The sequence below is a fragment of the Camelus bactrianus genome, chromosome 6 (genome assembly GCF_048773025.1).
Source record: "Camelus bactrianus isolate YW-2024 breed Bactrian camel chromosome 6, ASM4877302v1, whole genome shotgun sequence".
Taxonomy (NCBI): domain Eukaryota; kingdom Metazoa; phylum Chordata; class Mammalia; order Artiodactyla; family Camelidae; genus Camelus; species Camelus bactrianus.
The window spans coordinates 30,917,301-30,940,041 of NC_133544.1; the positions used below are offsets into that span (position 1 = coordinate 30,917,301).

The following is a 22,741-nucleotide window of genomic DNA, read 5'->3' on the forward strand; positions in this document are numbered from 1 at the left end:
AAAAAGTACCTTACTTGCATTTCATCCATTTGTGCTAAAAAATGTCAAGACTTAATATCATATTGCTTCCAATTTAAGTGAACTATAAGAATCTGCGCTCAACGCCAGGTGGCTAAGTGAAACCCTGATCAGAATATAAATGTTACTTTACACCCTACAACTCAAATATTTTTCCAATCTGACCATGTTCTCAGTTACTTATAAAAAAGGGAGAGAGAAGATGGAACTTTTCAGGGAGGAAAAAGATACCATCTCTTAACTTTTAAAGTTAGTATCTTTTAAGAAACAAGTTAATGTAAGTCTAAATCACTCAAAATACTTTTTTCCTCTATAAAATTATGCTATGAGTTTTTTTTCTCAAATTGAACACTTCAGAAAATAGATTCAATTTTGAAAATGCTTTCAGGGATCTTCCTCAATTTTATCAGGAAAGAATGAAATCCTTTCAGGACTATATCTTTTCTCAGGATTCTAAGCAGCAAATGCCTATAAATCAAAACCATGGGGATTAGTGAGATCATTATTTCCTTTTGCTCCTGGAGTTAGTTCTCTCATTTTCAAAGATACTGAGGCCACAGAGGGAGCCAATGTTGATCAAAGTTTAAATACCGCTATCAGGTTACCAGAGAGCAAATTTTTGTATTGAACACCAACAAAGGGCTGAATTTTAGAATCAGAACCGCCCAAAGAGTGGGGAAAAGGCAGGTTTTGCCAACGTGTATTCATTACATACTGAGAGTCTTACTCCATTACCCATTCTTTCATTTAATCACTAAATCACACATTCATTGATTCATTCCTTCATTCATCTATTTAAGGTATATGTCTGGTCGAGCATACTGTGGTAGGTGGTACCAATATAAAATTAAACATGAAAAGTCTCTGCCTTTAAGGAAGTTTTAATCTATTGAGAAATACAGACACTACATACACAGATAATGATAATATACACAGATAATAAACACAGATAATGATAATACAGAGTAAAAAGCTATTAGGTAACATATAGGAGGAGCACATGGGAGATCATGGAGGACTTGGAGAGAAAAAACCCAAGCTCAATCAGCTCAATCTTCCTTCCTAAATGATGGCCCCAAATTTAAAATTTAGGCTTCCTTCTAAACTTACCTTCCATTTAATTTCTCTCAGACGGTAAAAAAATATATATATTAGGGGAGTTATCATTTACTACACGTCCAGGTAAGAGTGGAAAGAAGGAGCAGCAAGGGCTAGTCTCTTTGAAACTGCCGCCCAATAGTCTAGTATTATGGAAAGTTTCCCCTCTGGGTGAAAATAGTTCAATTCTTCATAATCTCTCAAGGAATTGTATTTTTAAATTTGTTAACTTTCAAAACATCTAGAAAAAAAACCAAATGGTGTCCCTTCTAGTTTTTCTTTGTTATTTTCCTCCTGATTTGGGCTGAGTCACAAGCAGGTGTTTCTTAGGAAACTCATTAGGGAAGCATACTTATGCAGACTTTTGATAAGCAAGCTTCTTTACCTTTAATTATCTTCCCAACCCACAGCCAACAATTTTCCATAGGAAAAACCCATAGAGGAGTTCATATACAGGACTCAACTGTCATTTCATTGAGGCTTTTCCTTTGCAGGTGTTAAATCTCACTTTTAATCTCACTTTTAGTCTCAGTAGTCTCACTTTTCAGATGCCAACATAGACCAAAACCAAAAGAAACAAAAATTTTGTTCTTCCTCTTCCTAACAAAAATTAAGAAATAGAATATATAAAAGTTTAGGGTGAGAGAACAATTAAATGATCAACAATCATACATCTGCAGGCCATACAGGAAAAAATTTTTCAAATATTTTAGTGTCAATTCCTAGGTTCCAATGCTGTTTAGTCCATCATATTTTTAATAAACTTAGCAATCCAAATTAAAAGCAAGTAAGTTATTGTGCTATAGATCTTAAACTTATACAGTGTTGTTTGTCAATGATATCTCAATAAAACTGGAAAATATAATTTTAAAATGTGACAACAAAACCAAGAAAATAAAAAATAAGAAAGAAGATAATGCCTGGTCGCCAGATGGCCTATGACTATGCAGTTTTATGACCTCAGATGAATCACAACTTAGTTGAGCTTTAGTTTTTACATCTCTCAGTTGACAGAAGTAAACTACGTGAGTATGATTCCTACGTAGGATAGAAAATTTCAAAAGTAGTGTAGGCAATAGATACTAAGATGATGGAAGCTGCATATGGAATCTTGCCAAAACCCAGCAAAAAGCAAGGTATCCAGACATACAACACAAGGATATGAATTTTGCCAACAACCTGAATTAGTCTGGAGCAATTCTTCCCCAGTCAAGCCTCCAAATGAAAACACAATCCAGCCAACACCTAGACTACAACCTTGGGAGATCCTGAGCAGAAGATCCAGTAAAGCTGTGCCAAAAATCCTGACTCATGGAAAGTGAGATAATAAATCTGTGCTGTTTTAAGAAAGTAAGTTTGTGGTAATTTGTTACACAGCAATACAAAGCTAACATAAGTAGACAATGCAATCATCCATTTTTTTCAGTCTGACCATCAGTGTCAAATGTATCAATGTGTTCTTGATAAATGAAATACATAGATATCAAAATGTTTTCATCATTAGTTTTAACCTCCTATACTTTCATCTTCAGCCACACTGTGTTTCTAAAAAGCATAACATACTCCTGGAGTTTCTATTCATTCTCATAATCAATCAATCTCTCTCTCCCTCTTTCCTTGTTATTCCTTCCTCGCTCTTCAGTCTTTCCCTCCCTTCTTTCTTTCCTTCTACTTTTTTCTCACTTAACAAAAGCTTCATTTTGAGGATCACCTCTTTTATAAATACTTTGTCAGTGCTCCTATTAAACTTTTATGTCTCTATAGTAATACCCCTCAGTTAAGGTATTATAATGCTATGGGGAATGAGGATCTTCAACTCCTTTTTTCTTTTTGACTTTATAGTGGTGAAATTTCTCTTTTTAAGAAATAAGAAAGTATAAAAAGACAGAAATAATCTGTTGTTATTCCACCTGCTGTCTAGCCAGTTGTAAAGTAATTAAATTCATCTGACTCATTTCACACTTACGTGTGTATTATATATACAGTAGATAATATCAGAAAATAGGGAACAACTATTACCAATTAATTGAACTGTGTAGTTCTTCAAAATTATTGCAGATATTACTACCAAATACCTATCTAATTGAGACACTATGTGGAGGCAAGCAAAATGTTCTATTTTAAAGTAATAACAATATTTGACAATGTACAAATTCTTCCTTAAACTAACAGCTGAGAATAAATACAGTAAACATCTCTTAGTTTTATCACTTTTTTCTGGGACTACCTTCTCTCTCATTTAATTAGGGTATCCCACCTTTCTGGCCACAGGCATCAGTCCCATGACTAGTCAACCAACCAAGATAGCCTATATTCCTGACCACAGAGACTGGCTGAGGTTGGAGTATCACGTTAACAAAATCAGTACTATTCCATGGAATTTTACATTTTAGAGCTGGAACTGAAGTGAGACCACATAGCTAGAAGGAAAGGAATTTGAGTAAGTTAGCAGCCATCGTGCTGGTTTCATTGAGAAAGTCTGACTGCTGTGAGATGAAAGCCAAGAAAACCCAGAAAAGATGATGATAGAATGTAAGAGAAACAAACCTAGTGGCACAAACTCACTAATTCTATTCTTTGAGGTTTCCAACTTGACCCAGTTTCTGAAGTTCTTTCTTGATTCCACAAGAAGTACTCGTTAGTTATATAAGCCAATCAAGCCCTAAACTAGCTTTTTAAGCTAGTTTGACTTAGGTCCCTGTACTCTGAAAATGAAAGAATCAACTAATATACATGATATATTATTTATTGCATTAAAAAATTCAAATATTGGACTGGTCATCTATATGCCTCAGGCATACAACTCAGATATTGTCCATCTTCAATCATATACTCCTTGATTATAAGAATGATGTCAATTAAACTTAACTGCTTAACTTAAGATGAGCATATACTAGTGCTTTTTGATTAAATAAATTCTAAAATAAATGAACCCACAAAAAATTAAACATATATTCTCAGGAATGTATGGAATGATGGAAAGTCTTCTAAAAGCAAAGTAAAATCCAAAGTATTTGGATTTGCATTCTGACAGAGTATAGTACCATAATACCATAACAACAGCCTAGATTAAGCTATATTGTCCAAATATACATTTTATAGGCCAATAAACATATAATCCAAAAAGCAATATGATTAAAAACAATAAAAACCCACATTTAGAGATATTTAGGGATATCATTACAGCTTTGGTTCTGTCTTAGATGTAGCAGAACTATTGGCAGCAGAGCAAAAGGAAAGATCAATAATGCTTAAAATGCTGTCATGGGAAAAGTCATTTCCACATCAAATGAAATTTATCTTCAGAGAAACAAAGGATAACAATATAAAAACTCTATTTTGTTTAAAGGTCTCAAATATGCTCTAAAATTGAAATTTAATAAATAGATCATAAAAATATTAACTAAAGTCATCCATCTGAAAATGCAGTATGAGAATGTACAGTTCTATGGAAAATAACCACTTCAAAAACCACTGTTTATCCTCTGCTGACTGGCATTTTTAAGAAATTCAGTTCACCATAGCAACCTGTCTTAACACCAGCAGATAACTACAGGCTATATTTAGATATAATTGCTTTCTAGATGGCATCCTGCCTTTCCTTCATATTTAATGTCATGATCCAAGAGACCAAAATAGCATTTAATCTGATTGTAGTGTGAAGACGAGTATACTCAGGGGGATATGGCTGTGTTTCAGAACCATGAAAAGAATAGCTTCCACCAAAGGTGGTAAGATTTGTAAAGAAGCACATAAAGGTAAATAAAATTTTCATGTCTAAGAAATTTATCTTTCTTCTCAAACATGAAATGCCATTATCAAGCACTAATGATCTATAATATCAAAATACATTTCAACTGGCCAAGTTTTCATTATTATTTGATTAGTATGCTGCATTTTCAATCTGGCAACTTCTAGCTAAAAGAGAATTTTTTTTGTTTACTCAAAAGCAATCCTTTACAGATGAAGTATAACAAGAGAAGTAGTAATACAAGTAATACAATACATAGAAAGGAAGATGAATAATAGATTAAAATGTTATTGTGACAAAATTACCATGGACATATTTGTGTTTTATAATCTTTGTAACAATAGTGAAAAAAATTTCTATTTTACCAAATAACACAGTTTTATACAGTTTACTTCACAATGTGCTAAGTATCATAATAATCAAACATACTACATTTTATTTTTCTTGAGTCTCTACATGAGCTGCATCAAAATCATTAGTAAGGACAAGATAAAAGAAGTAAGTGAAGTTCAATTAAAAATACCAAGAATATACCACCTCACACCCATTAGGATGGCTAATACATTAAAAAAGAGAGAGAAAATAATGAGTGTTGCTGAGGAAGTGGAGAAATTGGAATCCTTGTGCACTGCTGGCAGGAATATAATATGGTGCAATCACTATGGAAAACAGTATGGCAGTTCTTCAAAAACTTAAAAATAGAATTACCATTTGATACAGCAATTCTGCTTCTGTGTATATATCCAAAAGAACTAGAAGCAGGGTCTCAAAGAATATTTGCACACCCATGTTCACAGCAGCATTACTCACAACAGCCAAAAGGTAGAAGCAACTCAGTGTCCATCAATGGATGAATAATAAGCAAACAAAACGTGCTGTGTGTGTGTATGTGTGTGTGTGTCTTTATATATATATAAGACAGAATATATAGAATAGACAGAATATATATAATAGAATATTACTCAGCCTTAAAAAGGAAGGAATTCTAACACATGCTAGAACGTGGATGAACCCCCTTGAGGCTACTATGTTAAGTAAAATAAGCCAGTCACAAAAAGACAAATATTGTACGACTTCACTTATATGAGATTCCTAGAGTATTCTAAAATCATAGAAACAGAAAGAATGGTGGTTGCCAGAGGCTGCAGGGAGGGGAAAATAGGAAGATATTGTTTGATGGGTTTAGAATAGCAGTTCTGCAAGATGAAAAACTCTTGGGATTGGTTGCAACAGTGCATATATACCTAATATTACTGAACTGTACACTTTGAAATGGTTAAGACGGTAAATTTTATGTTAAGTTTATTTTACCACAGTTAAAAAAAACACCAATAATACTGACAAGAAGTATTCCTCATTCATAATATAATTTATCCAGAATTTAGATTAAGATCTTTTCTATTTTCTTGAATCATCCTTTCTTGTAAATCTCAAGAGGTTATTACTTGGTAATGTATTTTTCAAAATCTTGACATCACTGAAGTAATCAAAAATACATTCTGAGTTCCAAAAAGAAAACAAAAGAGACTAATAACATTACTGTCATATTGTGAAAGTTCTCAAAGAATATAAACTTCCTCTATTTGACTATAATTACTAATATCCTGCATCATTAATTATATTTCTAATACTCAGAGATGGCCAATTCTTCCATGAATTAAACAATTCTTTCTCTAACTGACTTACATAACACATATCTATGATGTACTAAAAATTTTTAAGAGCTTTTGCAAATTAAAAAAAAAAAGATGTATCCATCTACACCTTCTCCCCCTCAACAATCAGCATCGACACAATGAGTAGCACAAATGTGCTCAATTTCTGTTAGTCCTTTTCATTCTTATATTATATTTCTCCTTTTGATTCTTAAAAGGCTTTTAATAATTTCTATAAATGAATCTGACTTCAAGTAATCTTTGCTGAATAGTTCATAAATAAGTAATAAGAAATCTAAAGCATAAATAAGGAAATATGTTTTATCTCTCATCTTCAGCACACAGTCAATGGAAATTTGAAAACATTTTTGAGAATTATCATATAGAGAACACAACTGAACATAACTTAAAGTATGTTACATACAGTGTCTCTTGTGCGTATAATAGTCACCTCTCCAGCAGGGGATAACAAGAAACAGACAAATGATTTCTATCACTTAAACAACATATACCCCACCACTTAAAGAGAACGAAAATTAATTATACTATGCTAAGAATAACTTCTTGTGTGTAGGCAAATTATGTATCACATTATATATGTTTCTGAGATGGTGATGTCAAGCTAAATTTGACACTTTGCAATGTGCCACTGAAGACCACAACTAAAACAAGAGGTCTTATGACTCAAATTGACAAATTACACATACAGCAGAGGAAATCAATCTTAAAATACTTATAATCATAATAGAAAATAAGTTATTAAAACAGTTTAATTGTTTGTTTCAAAATTCAACATGCATGCAAATTACTAATTCAAACAAAGTTTTAGGCACTTTTATTAGCAAAAAGTGAATGTCAAGTTCCTTTGTTCGGTCTTAATAATACCTACAGGACAATGACAGAAACAAGTAGTCTTAGAGTAACTAGGGCCCAAAGAAGAGAGCCTGTTGGATATTCCCTTCACCACAACCTTGCCACAAGTAACATTCTGCTCTCATTATTACAACAGATCAAAGGTTAGTGGTAAGACCAGAAAGTCTTGCTTAGGGATTCACAACTTTCTCATTTTTTTTTCCCCTCCCAACATCATGCCCATTCAGTTCATTCAAGCCCAATAATTATTTTTACTATAGTGGAAGCAAAATCTTGGGGTGTATACCACACACAGCTTAGATAAACTGCACAGTATCTATCACATTATTCCATTAGCTTGACACAGATTTAAGAATATGAATTAGTCACCTTTGGTTCTGCCCTTTTGTTCTTCTCTGAGGCAGTAAACCCCTCAAATTGCATTCATACATACATACGTACATATACACACCCACATGATTTGGTTTTATTTCTGTACTTTGTCCAGATACTCCATACTTGCTCATTTATCTGATTAAGACACTCTACATACCACTCTGAGTGTCAATACTGACCAAAGTAGCCTAGGTTCTACTCAGCCTACTTTGACCTTCTCTTTTTATTCTGTTTTCCTTTCTAACAGCATTAGTAACTGAAATTAGTACTTAATTTTTCTTCACACATCAACTCCTTTCAGCAGCTCAAGTAGGTGAATCAATACAAATCTGCCAGGCATATTAACACATAAAGCATTCATTCAATACATAAATCTTATTCTAATAATACTTTTTATTTAGAATATTTATTAAAATAATATATGTACACAATTTTATCAACCCTTACATTAATCAAGAGTACTCATCAAATACTGGTAATTTTTTGTGGGGATTTTTGCAAAAAAAACTACTTCCTACCAATGTTACAATAATTCAACTCCATATAGAACCATTTGGTAGTGTCCATGAATCAAAGAGCAAATAGTAAAGAATTACGTCAAGGGTCTGGGACAGAAAAGAGGTCGCTGGCTTAAAAAAAAATCCTTACCCCATGGGGTATATACTCAGTGAATATTGCTATGGAATGGTGCCTCAGAATAAACTATTTCCCATCATAATAGCTAAAAAAAAAACATTATTTTTTCCACACCAGGCATTTCTTCCCCTAAAGAGTTTCACCAAGTAAGAAATGTACCTCTAAAAAATGAATTTGAGTCATTAATAGCACATTCTGACAATTCTTAATATGAAAAAAGTTCTTTTCAAATCCAAGTGTCAAGGGCAAAAAGTTCTTTTTTTCTGAATTTCTTACATTCTAGACTAATGCCAGGAGACTAATGCCAAATTAAGAGAATGATGCTAAATTAAGATATCTGGCTACTTTTAAACAGAAACTCAGAATTATTTCATCCATCCAATGCAGTAGTGATCTAAGATAAATTTCTCTTAGAACATGAAGATTAATTTCAGATGCATGATGAATATTATTCTACATTCTAGAAAGTACCACATTATCCAAAACACTACAACTCATTATTTTAATCCATTATTCAAGTATAATTCTTCATAGCTCTTAAATCATTACAGTCCATCTGAGCACATTTTTTCCCACAAAGACTGAATTAAAAAGATATATAATCCTATTGTACCAAAAATATACCTTACATATAATATAATAATGGAATAATTTATTTCATTCATTCAATTGGGTGAAATCTTTCAAAGAAATTCTAGTTTCCTCCCACATCCTCATGCACATGTTATTCAATATTCATTTACTGGGACTATTTATATCTGCATAGAATAATTATATTCTTCATTAAATATTTATAGGACTGAAAGGGCAACTTGTCAATCTTGATTGCAATAAAAATCACAGAAAAAGAATATTGACAATCTTTTTGAATGAGGAAAAGAGAGACATTTAAAAAAGAAAAAAAATTTATAGAGTTGGGTTTGGAAACCCGTTTCTGAACTCACTATTACAATAATGAGTTCATTACAATAATAACTTTAATATTCAACCATTTTCATCAGGCTGTGTCTTGTAACTATATTTTTTAAACGACTTAGAAAATCATTAAGGAATCAACAACCTTCAGGTTCAACACACTGTTGTGTTTTATTCCTCACAACATTCTCAATGAATTACTAGTAGAAGCTGTTTGAGTGTAGATTACATGCTGATGTGGAAGACTGGAAGACAATACATTAAACATCATTAAAGAAAGCATCTGCCAGCACTCAATTTTCTTTTCTCTACTGCCTAGGGCTTAACTAGTATTGATTGCTTTTTTAATAAAAGGTGATCTTCCTGAAAGGGTATGTTCCTATAGAAGACAGTATACATGATTTACAGTTAATATAAAACTGTAAAAAATTAATTCATGAAACAGAAATAGAAAGTGACATTATAGTCTGATATGAAATATGTTCTGATAAAGAATGGAATTGACTCATGAGCAAGAACATTAAAAGTTGAAACTTTTAAAACTCTTCAAAAATCTTGTGGTATATACAGCTGTCCAATGTAAATCATTAGAAATATATTCAAGATAGTCAAGTACATTTGGTACTATAAATAATAATTTTATACTTGTAATTATACTTACAGAAGATTATTATAAATTATTCAAAAAAGCTTAAAATTGACTAAACAAATGCAATCTCGCCTTTGCAAGTAAATAAACTACCAAATATCTTCCCTGACTAGTATCTACTGCCTCACTGGTAACATATCAACCATTACCAGATACACTTTGAAAGTCAATCATTAATCATAACATCATCTGTTCTTCTAACATCTTCTATTTCCAAGCAGAAACTATCCCATAATTTCACTTCTGTTGAAACTATTCTATATGCTTCACTATATGTTACACAAATTGTTAGAAGAAATTACTTAAACTTAAATCAGTTTTCAGTTACAACTCTTTTGCAAAAAGTCATACCAACCATTCAGTTTTAAATTATACTTAGTACTGAAAACCAAATACTCACAAAGAGGGATCTTGTACGAGATCTTTGAGATTTATCCCACTGCGATCTTCTGCAAGATTCCTGAAGCAACTATCACTCACTAAACAGGAAAAGAGAAAAGAAAAAGAAAATTAATTTTTGTTCACATTTCATTTAAATTACTATTGACCAAAAGGAATTTTGAAATTAAAATTGGTTCTCTGGATAGAGTTTTTCCAAACATTAAGAATGATCAGTTTCTGGGCCTGGTAGATTAAGCAGCAAATATTAATATTCAATAACAAGCTAATAATTTAAGCACACAGATTTTATACAAACACAATATATAAAAGAGTAAACATGTGGGTCTAAATGTGGTTCTTTCTTTTATAAGACAAATTTACCAGTCCATAATGGCAAGGCACTGCTTCCACAACTAAAAACAAAAACAAAAAAAAGATAACAATCCCCAAAACCATATCTTTAAAGAGAATGAGAAAAAAACTAAGAGCAAAGTGTTACCTCTTCTTTGGTAAGCTGTGCCTCCTGATTGTTTCATTTCTGGGAATATTTGCCATTTAGAAATAAACTAAGAATCAGAGAGAGGGACACTAACAGAGAAAAGAGCAACCAGTATAGTCTTGAAAATTCATGGGCTGACATGATAGATTGGAATCCCATGGAACCCACAAAACACAGACAGTTTCCTTCTGGGAGACATGCTAAGAGCTAGTACTGCACAAGAGGATTTGGGAGGAGGAGAAGAGAATGGGCCACAAGGCAGATAATGTTTTCCATAGTGTTGTGGTGATTAGGAGTTAAAGTCACACTACAACAGGTGGAGCCTACCACTTTCACTGTAGAATTTCAGTAGGTCTCCCCTCAAGACATTTGCTCTCAACCAAAGTACCCCACTTTGAGGAGGGGATGAGTAAAAGGGGACAGAACCCAAAAGGTGAAGTAAAATCTCCAACAATTTCACAGTACATTAGTACAAAGTCACAGCAGAGAGAAATACCTGCAATGCAACAGATCTGGCCCTTAAGACATTTAAACCCAAAGACAGACTGAGTATATCTAAAGCTGTCACTCAAACCATCTAGCTCAAATTGTGGTTAAGATGATTAGCACTTTATCATTTCTTCCTAATACAATATTGAGAGAAAGTAACATTTACATCAATATCTATGATCCTATGATAAACAGTATCTGGCATACAATAAAAATGACAAAGTATGGGAAATGGCACAAAATGTGACCAATAACCAGCAAAAAAAAAAATGTACATGCCAACCCACAGATGATAGAGAATTATAAGACAAGAACTTTAAGAAAAGTTAAGGAAAACATACCTAACATAAGTTAAAGAAGACAGAAAAATAATCACAGTAGATGAAAATAGGAACATTTCAATAGAGAATTAAAATCTATTAAGAAGAATTAAATAGTAATTTTAGAACTAAAAAATACAACACCTGAAATTAATAAATCAATGGGTGAGTTTTATAGCCAGCTCAACACAGCAATCCTTTAGTGAACTTAAATAGATCAGCAAAAATATCCACACTGAAGCAAAATGAGAAAAAGAATGAAAAGAACAGAGCAGAAGGGACATGTGAGACTCAAACAGCCCAATGTAATTGTAGTTGAGAAGAAAGACAATGAGGAAGAAGCAGTATTTTCAGAAAAAAAATCTGAGGCTATCCAGAACTGATACAATACATTGACTCACTGACTCAGGGTTTATCTTCAACCTGCACTGCACAAAGTGAAAGAAAACCACATTCAGCAATCAAACTGCTAATAATAAAAGATAACAAGAAAATCTATAATATAGCCAGGTGGCAAAAAAGGACACATCACCTTCAAGGAAAAAACAGTAAAACTTACAGCTGAGTGTTTCCACATAAACTATGGAAGCCAGAAGACAATGGAACAATATGGTTAAAATGCTGGAGGAAAACCTAGAATCTAAAAGTCTATACCTTGATGAAACATCCATTGCAAAATTAAAGATGAAATAAAACTTTACTTGTATAATATTTTTATATTTGTTAAAATTTAAGTGATTATTTTGTTTAACAGTCATATATCTATATATCTATATCTATATCTATATATATATATATATATCTTAGAGAGCTATTTCTAATCTTCATTAAAAGAAGAATATACTTCCCTTTTTCCTTTCAAAGATCAATTCCCTAATATTTTATTTGGATTTCATTTTCCTTTTTCTTATAGCTCAAAATTATAAGCCCCTAAATCTGAATCTGCTTCTGATATAAATGATTAATGCATATATAACAATGGAGTAAAAACATCTGAAGTTGAAAAAGTTTGGATTCCTTTTTATTAATTCCAAAAAGATGTCCCCTACTAGTTTTTTCTTTTCCTTTTTTTTTTTTGCAGTGAGAGGAGTAATTTTGATTAATATATGATTTTCTTTCCATATTTAACAGACACTGATCTCAACCTGTTGACTTGATACAAATCTTGTTTTTCATAATTTTAACACAAATGCTCTTTATTACACCAGTTCCTAAATAGAACCAAAAAGAAAAAAAAAATGTTGGCACATTATGAGAAAAGTTGGTTTCCAGCTGAGCTGAACTAATACTGAAGTTATATTATATCATAAAATTTGTTCTCATAAAGTTTCCTGCCCAATTTGGCAAATATGAGAGCTTAGTTACAAATTTTAAAAGCCTGAAAGTTTTGGAAGCTTAATTAAAATGGAATAAACTTTTGCTCCTTTAAAGGCTTGCTAGTCAGCTACTGTAAAATGAGTTTTGCTAAAGAAGGCATTTTCTAAAATACCCCATCCAAATTTTAAGTGAAAAACAGAGAAGGAAATCTAAGGAAACAGTTCAACACAGTCTGAAACTTTACCTACCAAGTAAGATATATTTATTGTTTTTAGTTTAAGGCATATTTCAACAATGAAAGAAATTTTGTTTTTGAATTATCAATAAGAATATCATACATTTTAAGAAGCTAATAAACATACTTTTTCCATCTGTAAATCACACCAAAATCAATCAGTTTTGGTCATATTTTTCTGTTATTTTTTTCCCCACTATATGCCAACTGAAAGAATTAATATGCTCCAGAAATAAACCCATGCACTTACAGTCAATTAATCTATGACAAAGGAGGCAAGAATATACAATGGAGAAAAGACAGTCTCTTCAATAAGTGGTGCTGGGAAAACTGAACAGCAATATGTAAAGGAATGAAATTAGAACATTCTCTAATACCATATACAAAAATAAACACAAAGTGGATTAAAGACCTAATTGTAAGACTGGATACTCCAAAACTCCTAGAGGAAGACATAGGCAGAACACACTCAGACATAAATTGCAGCAATATTTCTTTCAATCTGTCCCCTAGAGTAATGGAAATAAAGGCAAAAATAAGCAAATGAGACCTAATTAAACTTAAAAACTTGTGTGCACCAAGGAAGATAAACAAAACAAAAAGACAACCTACAGATTGGGAGAGAATATTTGCACATGATGAGAATGACAAAGGATTAATCTCCAAAATATACAACACCTCATACAGCTAAATACCAAAAAAACAAACAACCCAATTAAAAAATGGGCAGAAGACCTAAATAGACATTTCACCAAAGAAGACCTACAGATGGCCAACAGGCACATGGAAAGATGCTCAATATTGCTAATTATCAGAGAAATGCAATCAAAACTACAATGAGGTATCACCTCACACCAGTCAGAATGGCCATCATTAAAAAGTCTACAAATAATAAATGCTGGAGAGACTGTGAAGAAAAAGGAACCCTCCTACACTGTTGGTGGGAATATAAATTGGTGCAGCCACTATGAATAACAGTAAGGCAGTTTCTTAAAAAATTAAAAATAGAGTTACCAAATGATCCCGCAATCCCACCCCCGAGCATATATCCAAAGACTCTAACTTGAAAAAATACATGCACTCCAATGTTCATAGCAGCACTATTTACAATAGCCAAGACACGGAAGCAACCTAAATGTCCATCCACAGATGAATGGATAAAGAAGAAAAAAATTATATATATATATATAATATATATACAATAGAATATTACTCAGCCATAAAAAAGAATGCAATAATGCCACTTGTAGCAACATGAATGGATCTAGAGATTATCATATTAAGTGCAGTAAGTCAGACAAAGACAAATATCATATGACATCACTTATATGTGGAATACAAAAAAAGATACAAACGAATTTATTTACAAACTGGAAATAGACTCATAGACATAGAAAACAATTATGGTTACCAAAGGGGAAAAAGGTGGGGGGAGGGATAAAGTAGAAGTTTAGGATTAACATATACACACTATTATATATAAAAATAAGATAACAAGGACCTACTGTATAGCACAAGGAACTATATTCAATATCTTGTAATAAACTATAATGGAAAAGAATCTGCAAAAGAATATATGTATATGTGTGTATGTATGTGTGTGTGTGTGTATATATATATATAAACTAAATCACTTTGCTGTACACCTGAAATTAACACAACATTGTAAATCAACTATACTTTAAAAACAATTTTTTTAAAGAAATGAGCTATCAAACCATGAAAAGACATGGAAGGACTTTATGCATAATTGCTAAGTGAAATAAGCCAGTCTGAAAAGGCTAACGACTCTGTAGTTTCATCTATATGACATTTTGGAAAAGTAAAACTATAGAGATGTTGACACCATCCTCATGATATAATAGTGTATAGCATTATGCATTTGTTAATACTCAAGAGACCAACAGTACAACACAAAGAAGTAAGCCTTAATGAAAAGTATGGACTTCAATAATAATTTATCAATATTAGTTTCTCAGTTATAACAAATGCACTACACTGATGCAAAATGTTAAAAATAAGGGTCCTAGCAGCTAAGGCGGCTGAAGGAGCGGCAGCGGCCACGGAGCCCAGCTTTGTGAACTCTCTGCGCGACTCGGCCCACAGGTACCCGGCACGCGCCCGCCCCGCTGCCACGATGCCCGAAAGGAAGGTCAGCTCCGCCCGCCCAGGGGCTGGCAAAGGAGGAGCCCAAGAAGAGATCGGGCGAGATTGTCAGCTAAATCCACTACTGCAAAAATGGAAACGAAGCCAAAAAATGAGGGAGGAAAGGATAAACTTTCAGACAAAAAAGAGAAAAGGAGAGCAAAGGGAAAATAGGCCGAAGTGGCTAACCAAGAGACTAAAGATTTACCTGAAGAAAAGGGAGAAACTAAAAACAAGGAGAGCCCAGCCTCTGATGAAGCAGGAGAGAAAAAAGCCAAGTCTGATTAATAGCATACTCCTGGTCTTATCAGTGGTCCCTGTCTCCCTTCTTGTACAATCCAGAGGAGTATTTTTACCAACTATTTTGTAAACGCAAGAATTTTAGTAGTTCTAGAAACATTTTTAAGAAGGAGGAAATCCCAACTCATCCCATTCTTCAAGTGTAAATTTTTTTTTCTTTTCTAAGAGTTGAAATCATTTGCTGGTTATTTATTTTTAGATACAACCAAAAAATAGTGGGGTATTGAATATGGGAAGCTTTGATTATCTTGGGTGTCAGCTTAACATTCCATAGATGGGGTAGTTTTTATATCCTATAATACAGAGCATACTTAAATTGCAATTTGGAGTCAGTTGTGCATTTAATGTCTTGAACACTTTAAATTACTTCTCTTCCCATGTTGTTTTTGGTAGAATTGTTTCCTAAAGCAAACCACTCCTTGATCTTGGCTCTCCTTGTCAGAATTTTGGGCACTCTGTAACATCTTTGGTCAGGGTAGTCCAGTTTTCCTAGTAACTTTGTCAACGTGCTGTGGACGACCAAAAATTTGAGTATGTAGTGTGTATGATATTGAATTATGAATTGGTGCGACTTACGATGTAATAGCATATCAACATTTGATGATATTGGTAGTTGATACCCTGTTAAGGAAAATTTGCCTCCAAATTTTAAGCTGGAAAGTCACTGGAATAACTGGAAAAGAATCACAACTGCATGATTTTTTAGATTTTTGGTATGTATGTTAAGAATTGTGTACAAATTGAAATGTCTGTGTACTGATCCTCAAAACAACCAATAAAATCTCAATTATGAAAGAAAAAAATGTTTAAAAATAGGGGGAACTGTGAGCTGAGAATATATGTATAAACTACCTGGCCAATTTCTCTGTAAATCTAAAACTACTCTAAAAAATGAAGTCCATTAACTTTTTAAAAAATGCTCACATAAAAACCTGTATTCAGATGTTTACTGTGGCTTCCATTCATAATCTTATTTCTATGTTCCTGAGAAAAGACCCAGTGACCAGATTTTCTGACTCACCAAAAGCCAGAATAGGCAAATGACCTTAAAGAAAAAATACCTATAAAAGTGAGCTATCTTCTCTAACATTCTCTTCTTTCTAGAATCATAGCCTCTCTGGTCTTTGCTTTATTGCTTTGACTGCCTTTTAGCAGATATTCTTGAATTTTATCTTGCTTTTTCTAGAAGGTCTCAGAAGGACCACAAATTCGTTGTCAGTTACTCTATCATATACAAAAGAAGAAATCAAAGAATAACAATTTAAAGACATTTCAAATAGCAGTTAAACTCAAAACGTGTTGCCAATAATGCACATAATTGGAGTGAAGTCAGTATTAAAAGCTATCACTAAGTTTGTGTACACACAGACAATGTCAACTATGTCATAACAGTTGCTTCAACAATGTAAGATGTAACTCAATTTCAAGAGGTGTTAAAATTAACAATATTTGATACTAAGTTAATTTATAGTACTAAATAATATGTGCCTTAATTATCCTTAAATATCTACAATTTTCATGTGCAAACAAAGCAGCATCAAAGTTTCTTTGCGAGAATTTGCTAATGATCCTAGAATGTATGTGTTGAAATAATCACTGAGATAGTAGAATGTTATTCCAAATGAAAAATTATCTCAGGCCCAGGTTTATCAGAGGGTTGTTTTCTTAAATCTTACTTTACATAAGACTGAGTGACCAGACACTGCTTTTCAAGCAGGCCAGAGAAAAAACTCCTTCAGTAATCAAAAGTATCAAAACTTTCCAGAAGATAAATAAGTTTCACTATAAATCTAACCTGAAGCAGAAGAACAAATCTGTCATTAGTTATTCATAGGAGATCAATGAACTGGGGATCCAAAGGCTTTAATGTTTGCTATCCACATGGATAATAACCAAATAGGTGAGCATGAGTAATGAAAATATTTAAGTTAAGAAACCATGTAAACATCATATAATTATCAAAGTTCTGATTAGATGGATTACCCAAGGAATTAACTCTAATATGCCGACATTCCATATAGTCATATTTTTCTGCCTCTGACTTGCAGTATCAAACAACTTGGTAGTGTGCTCTCTGATTTCCACCCTATCATGTCACCTGGTACTATCTTAAAAAGACATCACATCTTACCAGCAATGGCAACAATGCATTTTTAAGTAACAAAATGTATTTTTTTTAACTTTTGAATCTTCATAAAATTTTCCTGTAATATTCAATATCAATGCAGTTTCCTTTTTTTAAGCTTCAAATGCGGTGTTTATTACCTGATAAATTGGTAAAATAACTTCTTTAGTGATAATAGTTCATGCTGACCAGGATGTCATTTCATCACCAGGTGTGACTGAACTTGGTTATATTCACAATATACAGTATGAAAAAAACTTTACATTGGTACTTTTTTGGAAAATAAAATGACAATATTTACCCAGAATCACAACCAAGTGCTTACCCTTTGACCTAATAATCCTAAGGAAATCGTAATTTGAAAAAACAAAAAATAATTTTCTTATGTACATTCATTGGTTTTATTTTTTAGATTCCACATATAAGTGATAACATTGAGGATTTGTCTTTCTCTGATTTATTTCACTAAGCATAATACTCTCAACATTATTGCAAATGGAAGAATTTCATTCTTTTTATGGCTAATATTCCATTGTGTGTGTGTGTATATGTGTGTGTGTGTGTATGTAATCTAAAAAATAAAACAAATGAGTGTATGTAACAAAACAGAAACAAGCTCACAGGTATACAGAACAAGCTGGTGGTTACCAACAAGGAGAGGGAAGAGGGGAGGAAAAGACAAGAAAAAGGTACGGAATTAATAGATAAAAACCACTAGCATGAAATAGATGAACAACAAGGATATATACTGTACAGCATAGAGAAACATAGCCTCAATGAAGTTCCTTGATTCCAAAGATAAAAACACAGGAAAAAATATTTTTTAAATCAATATTCATTTCTCCTATCTGATTTAAAATATTTATTGTTCTGTATCTATTTCCCTGATTCTGCCTAGCTACAAGGTTTGGATCACAGAGGGGATTATAATAAAAGAAATTTAACTGCATAATCTATTCCTTTGAAATAAGGATAACATCACAACAACAGCAATGACACAAAAAAAAAACTAACATTTATTGATTGCTTCCTATGTGTCTCACACCAAAGAAAATGCTTTCTATGCTTTACATCATTTAAAAACCATTCCCTAAAGACTTATTCTTCTGCATAAGTTATAGTCACAAAAGAATGTCACTCTTCCTAAAAATGAGAATATGCTGAAAAAAATCATCATTTTAAAAAACTATCATAGAGCTAGGAGGCAAAGAAACCTAAATGAACTAAAATCCAGAAAATGGAAGAAAAGAAGAGCTGCTTTCAACCTTGGTGGAACAGCTATAGTAGGAGGAAGTCACCAAATATGGAAATAAGAAGAAACCAGAAAAAATTTTGACAAATAATTAAAGACCAACTGTGGGCTAGCACTATAATTAGCCTCTCTGGAACCCCAGCCACAAAGAAAGTCTGCACTTGACAGGGAAATCTCCCCCTTTGGCTAAGCTGACACCTAGGGTATACCAACCTTGCTAGCCTGATAACTATTAGAGGAAAGAAAGAAGCATTATACCCAGAAATAGGGCAAAACCTCAAATTTTCAAAATACGTCTACATAATCTTCTCCCGCTTTAGCCCTGATAATTATCAGCAAGGAAGCAGTCAAAAGATAATTCCTTTCTGAGAATGGCCACATTTAGTGTCAAACTGCCTTATCAAGATATGTGCACCAGGAGGAGCTGAGAGTCAGTCAGAAATCTTTTTGAGCTGATGTTGGAGGAGGCCAACTCAGGGCTCAACAATTACCAGATGCCTGTGGATGGTATGAAATATAGAACTTCTAGCAAACAGTTTGACTTTTGGCCCACTGAGTTTGGCCTTTGTGACAAAAAGAACACCAATGTCAGAATGTAGATAGTTCAGAAGTCCGAATACATGACACATTCATTTCAAAGGCCACAATAGTATATAACCAGTTGATCGGACCGGACAAAACCATACCTGAAAAAGTTATGTGAAACAGCACAAGTAGACCCAAGATGGAGTCAAAGATCCTTCACCATTAGAAAAACGGGCCAACTTCTGCTAGGAGTAACAAGTTTGGCAGACAGTGATGGCTTCCACATCATAAGCATATAGCACTATATTTTTAGCCCAGTCTATGGTAGTGGATACCTCAGCCACACCCAATACAATGTTGGATCCAGGTGGTAGTGTGGTGACCTGGGCAGTGTAGGCTTGATCAGCAGCAGTTTAACTTCAGTCAATTCTATCAAAAATAGGCCCTTACCCTAAGCATCAATTTGAGTGACCAAGACCTTCCAAATGGTAGCTGTGATTTGTTTCCACAGCTTGTGGTCTCATCGAGAGGTGTGCCTTTAATCTGCTATTCTGTAATCTTACCCAAGTGAGGCCATCATCAATAGCCCACCACTCAGGAAAAATATATTATACTTAATCTTTTAGAGTATTGTCTAAGGCAGAGGTTGGAAATTTTTTTTTTTTTTTTTGGAAAGGGGCAAATAGTAAATATTTTAAGTTTTACAAGCCACATACAGTCTCTGGTGTGTATTCATTTTATTTCCATTACTTTAAAAAATATAAAAAACATTCCCAGGCTTAAGAACAGAATGAACACAGGCTGCAGTCAGATATGGCACACCTGAAGTTTGCCAGCCCCTGGTCTAAGGCAAAGAAAACAGCTTTTAATTCAGGCTTTTGTGCTCATCGTAATCAGCCCTTACCACAATTAGTCTGCCAGACTTGATCTTGGAGCTGGAGGGTGGCTGCCACCCAGTGGACACCATCAGCTTTTCACTAAGTTGAACCATCAGTGAAACAGGCCCAAACATTTAAGATAAACTCCTTACCTACAAGGTCATTTTAACATCATTTTCTCACTGCAAACTTTGTTCAGATCTATCAGTTGAATTCAGGTACTTTTTCCTCTACCAAAACATGACGTCTAATAAGCACACATCAGGGGCATACAGTAATAGCCACAAATGATTCTGATACTCCCAGGTGGAAATGCAGGGAAGAGAATGTAGCATGAAGAAAAGGGGAATAGTGGGGACACCAGGAGTAGTAGGTAGGCTTTTTCTCTCCTTTGGCTGCTCCCTCCACAGCTGGGTTCAAGCCCTTGGGTTGTTTCCTCCTTCATCTAATTTCTGACTCCAGCTCAGGGAACCTACATATCCCCACAGTCCTTTTCTTCAGCCTTCTGCACTTTTGACAACATCCTGCCCAGGTTACAGGAAGGATGGTGAATTGAGCACCTGTATCCAACACAGCCATAAAACTTTTGAGTCCCTCCTCTTCTTGGAAGTTCGCAAGGCTGCTCAGTGTTTCCTTTGTAGTATCTGAGGTCAAGGTATATGGTGAAGATAGGATGAGAGGATGCAGATTGAGAAAGTGGCACACACAATAAACATGGCTTTGCATTTACTTTCAGTTTGAGCGGCCAGACCCAGGGTTCAATCAGATCAGCTTCTAATGCTGTTGGTTCATCCCAAGGTCTATATCCTCACTGCTGACACAATTCATTTTAGGCTGAGAGACCCACTGATTCAGCAGCCAAGCAACAGTGCTTTTAGACTAGGGCCACAGGGCTTGCTACCACAGTGTTAGGAAAAACAGTCCCTTTTTTTCCCACACAGAAGAGAGTGAACAACCAAAGTACCATTTGGGCAGCTTGTTTGAATCCTCAAACTCACTGCTTAACCTCTAAACATCATCAATCAGCAGGACAACGGGGGAATTCCCTCCCCACCCAGCCCTCATGCTCAACACTTAAGTGAAAGCATTGGCTATCAGGTTCCAGGGAACCTTCTCTCATTTGTTAACCTGCCAATGGGGAGCACTTGTCCGTCTTCCATAAAGCCACGTCTCATTAGCATCCCAATCTCTCGTCAAAACTACATAAAAAGTACTAGAATTAATAATAAGTAAGTTTAGCAAGATTATACAACACAAGGTAAATATACAGAAATCAACTGTATTTTTATATACTATCAATGAACAAAGGAAAAAATTTTAAAGTACCAATTACAATTAACATCCAAAATAAGGAATTCTTACAAATACGTCTCATAATAAGTGTGAAAGACTCAAACACTGCCGAGAAATATTAAAGATCTAAATAAGTAAGACATACACCCTGCTTAATAAAAATTAATTTGAAATGGATCACAGACCCAAAGCTTAAAATTGTACAAATTCTACAAATAAACCTAGAAGGAAATATTTGTGACCCTGAGTTAGCCAAAGATTTCTTAGAATACCAAAGAACAATCCATTAGAGAACACTGAATGTCATCGTTGAAACAATTTATTCTGAAATAATCACAGACTCACAGGAAGTTGCAAAAATACTAGAGTCTTATGTTCCCTTCACCTAGCTTCCCCCAGTGGTGATATGTTATATAGTACAGTATCAAAGCTAGAAAAATTAACATTTATATACTACTGCTGACTAGTTCACAAATAAAAAATTGTTCAAAACAATATGTACTCATTAGTGTACATGTGTGTATATAGTTAGTTACATGCAGTTTTATACCACATATGGATTTAGTTACTACCACAACCAGATATGGAACAGTACCATAAACTACAAAGTAACTCCTCATATTACCTCTACGTATTAACACCTAAACCCACACCATGCCTGTCACTCCTGCAGCAACTATTAATTTGTTCTTCAACTCAATTGATTTTTTTTTGAGAATGTTGTATGATAGAAGCATATAGTATGTAATCTCTCAACACTGACTTTCTTTACTGAACATTGAGTCCCTGAGGTCCATCTAGGTTGTTTCATGTTTCAATAGTTAATTCCTTTTTAATTGCTGAGTACTATTCCATTCTTTGAAGGATCAGAGTTTGTTCAACCTTCAACCAATGAAGGACAACCTCAATAAATTTCAATGGACTGCAATTTTACAAAGTAAGTTCTCTGATCTCAAGAGTATTATATAAAAAAAAAAACAATAAAAATAAGGTAACTAGAAATTCCCCAAAT

The 22,741-nt window shown here is 33.6% G+C and overlaps 1 protein-coding gene and 1 pseudogene across 6 annotated transcripts in view; one reads left to right on the plus strand and one right to left on the minus strand.

Moving 5' to 3' along the window:
* GPHN (gephyrin) overlaps nt 1-22,741 on the minus strand; it is a 429,918-nt gene that overhangs the window by 337,148 nt on the left and 70,029 nt on the right. For all 6 annotated transcript variants that reach the window (XM_010962279.3, XM_010962275.3, XM_074365373.1 and 3 more), the window contains exon 2: nt 10,371-10,449. In XM_010962279.3, coding sequence (XP_010960581.1) covers nt 10,371-10,449 — 79 coding nt within the window. The remainder of the gene's footprint in view (nt 1-10,370; nt 10,450-22,741) is intronic.
* Nucleotides 15,349-16,734, plus strand: LOC141577804 (non-histone chromosomal protein HMG-14 pseudogene; annotated as a pseudogene).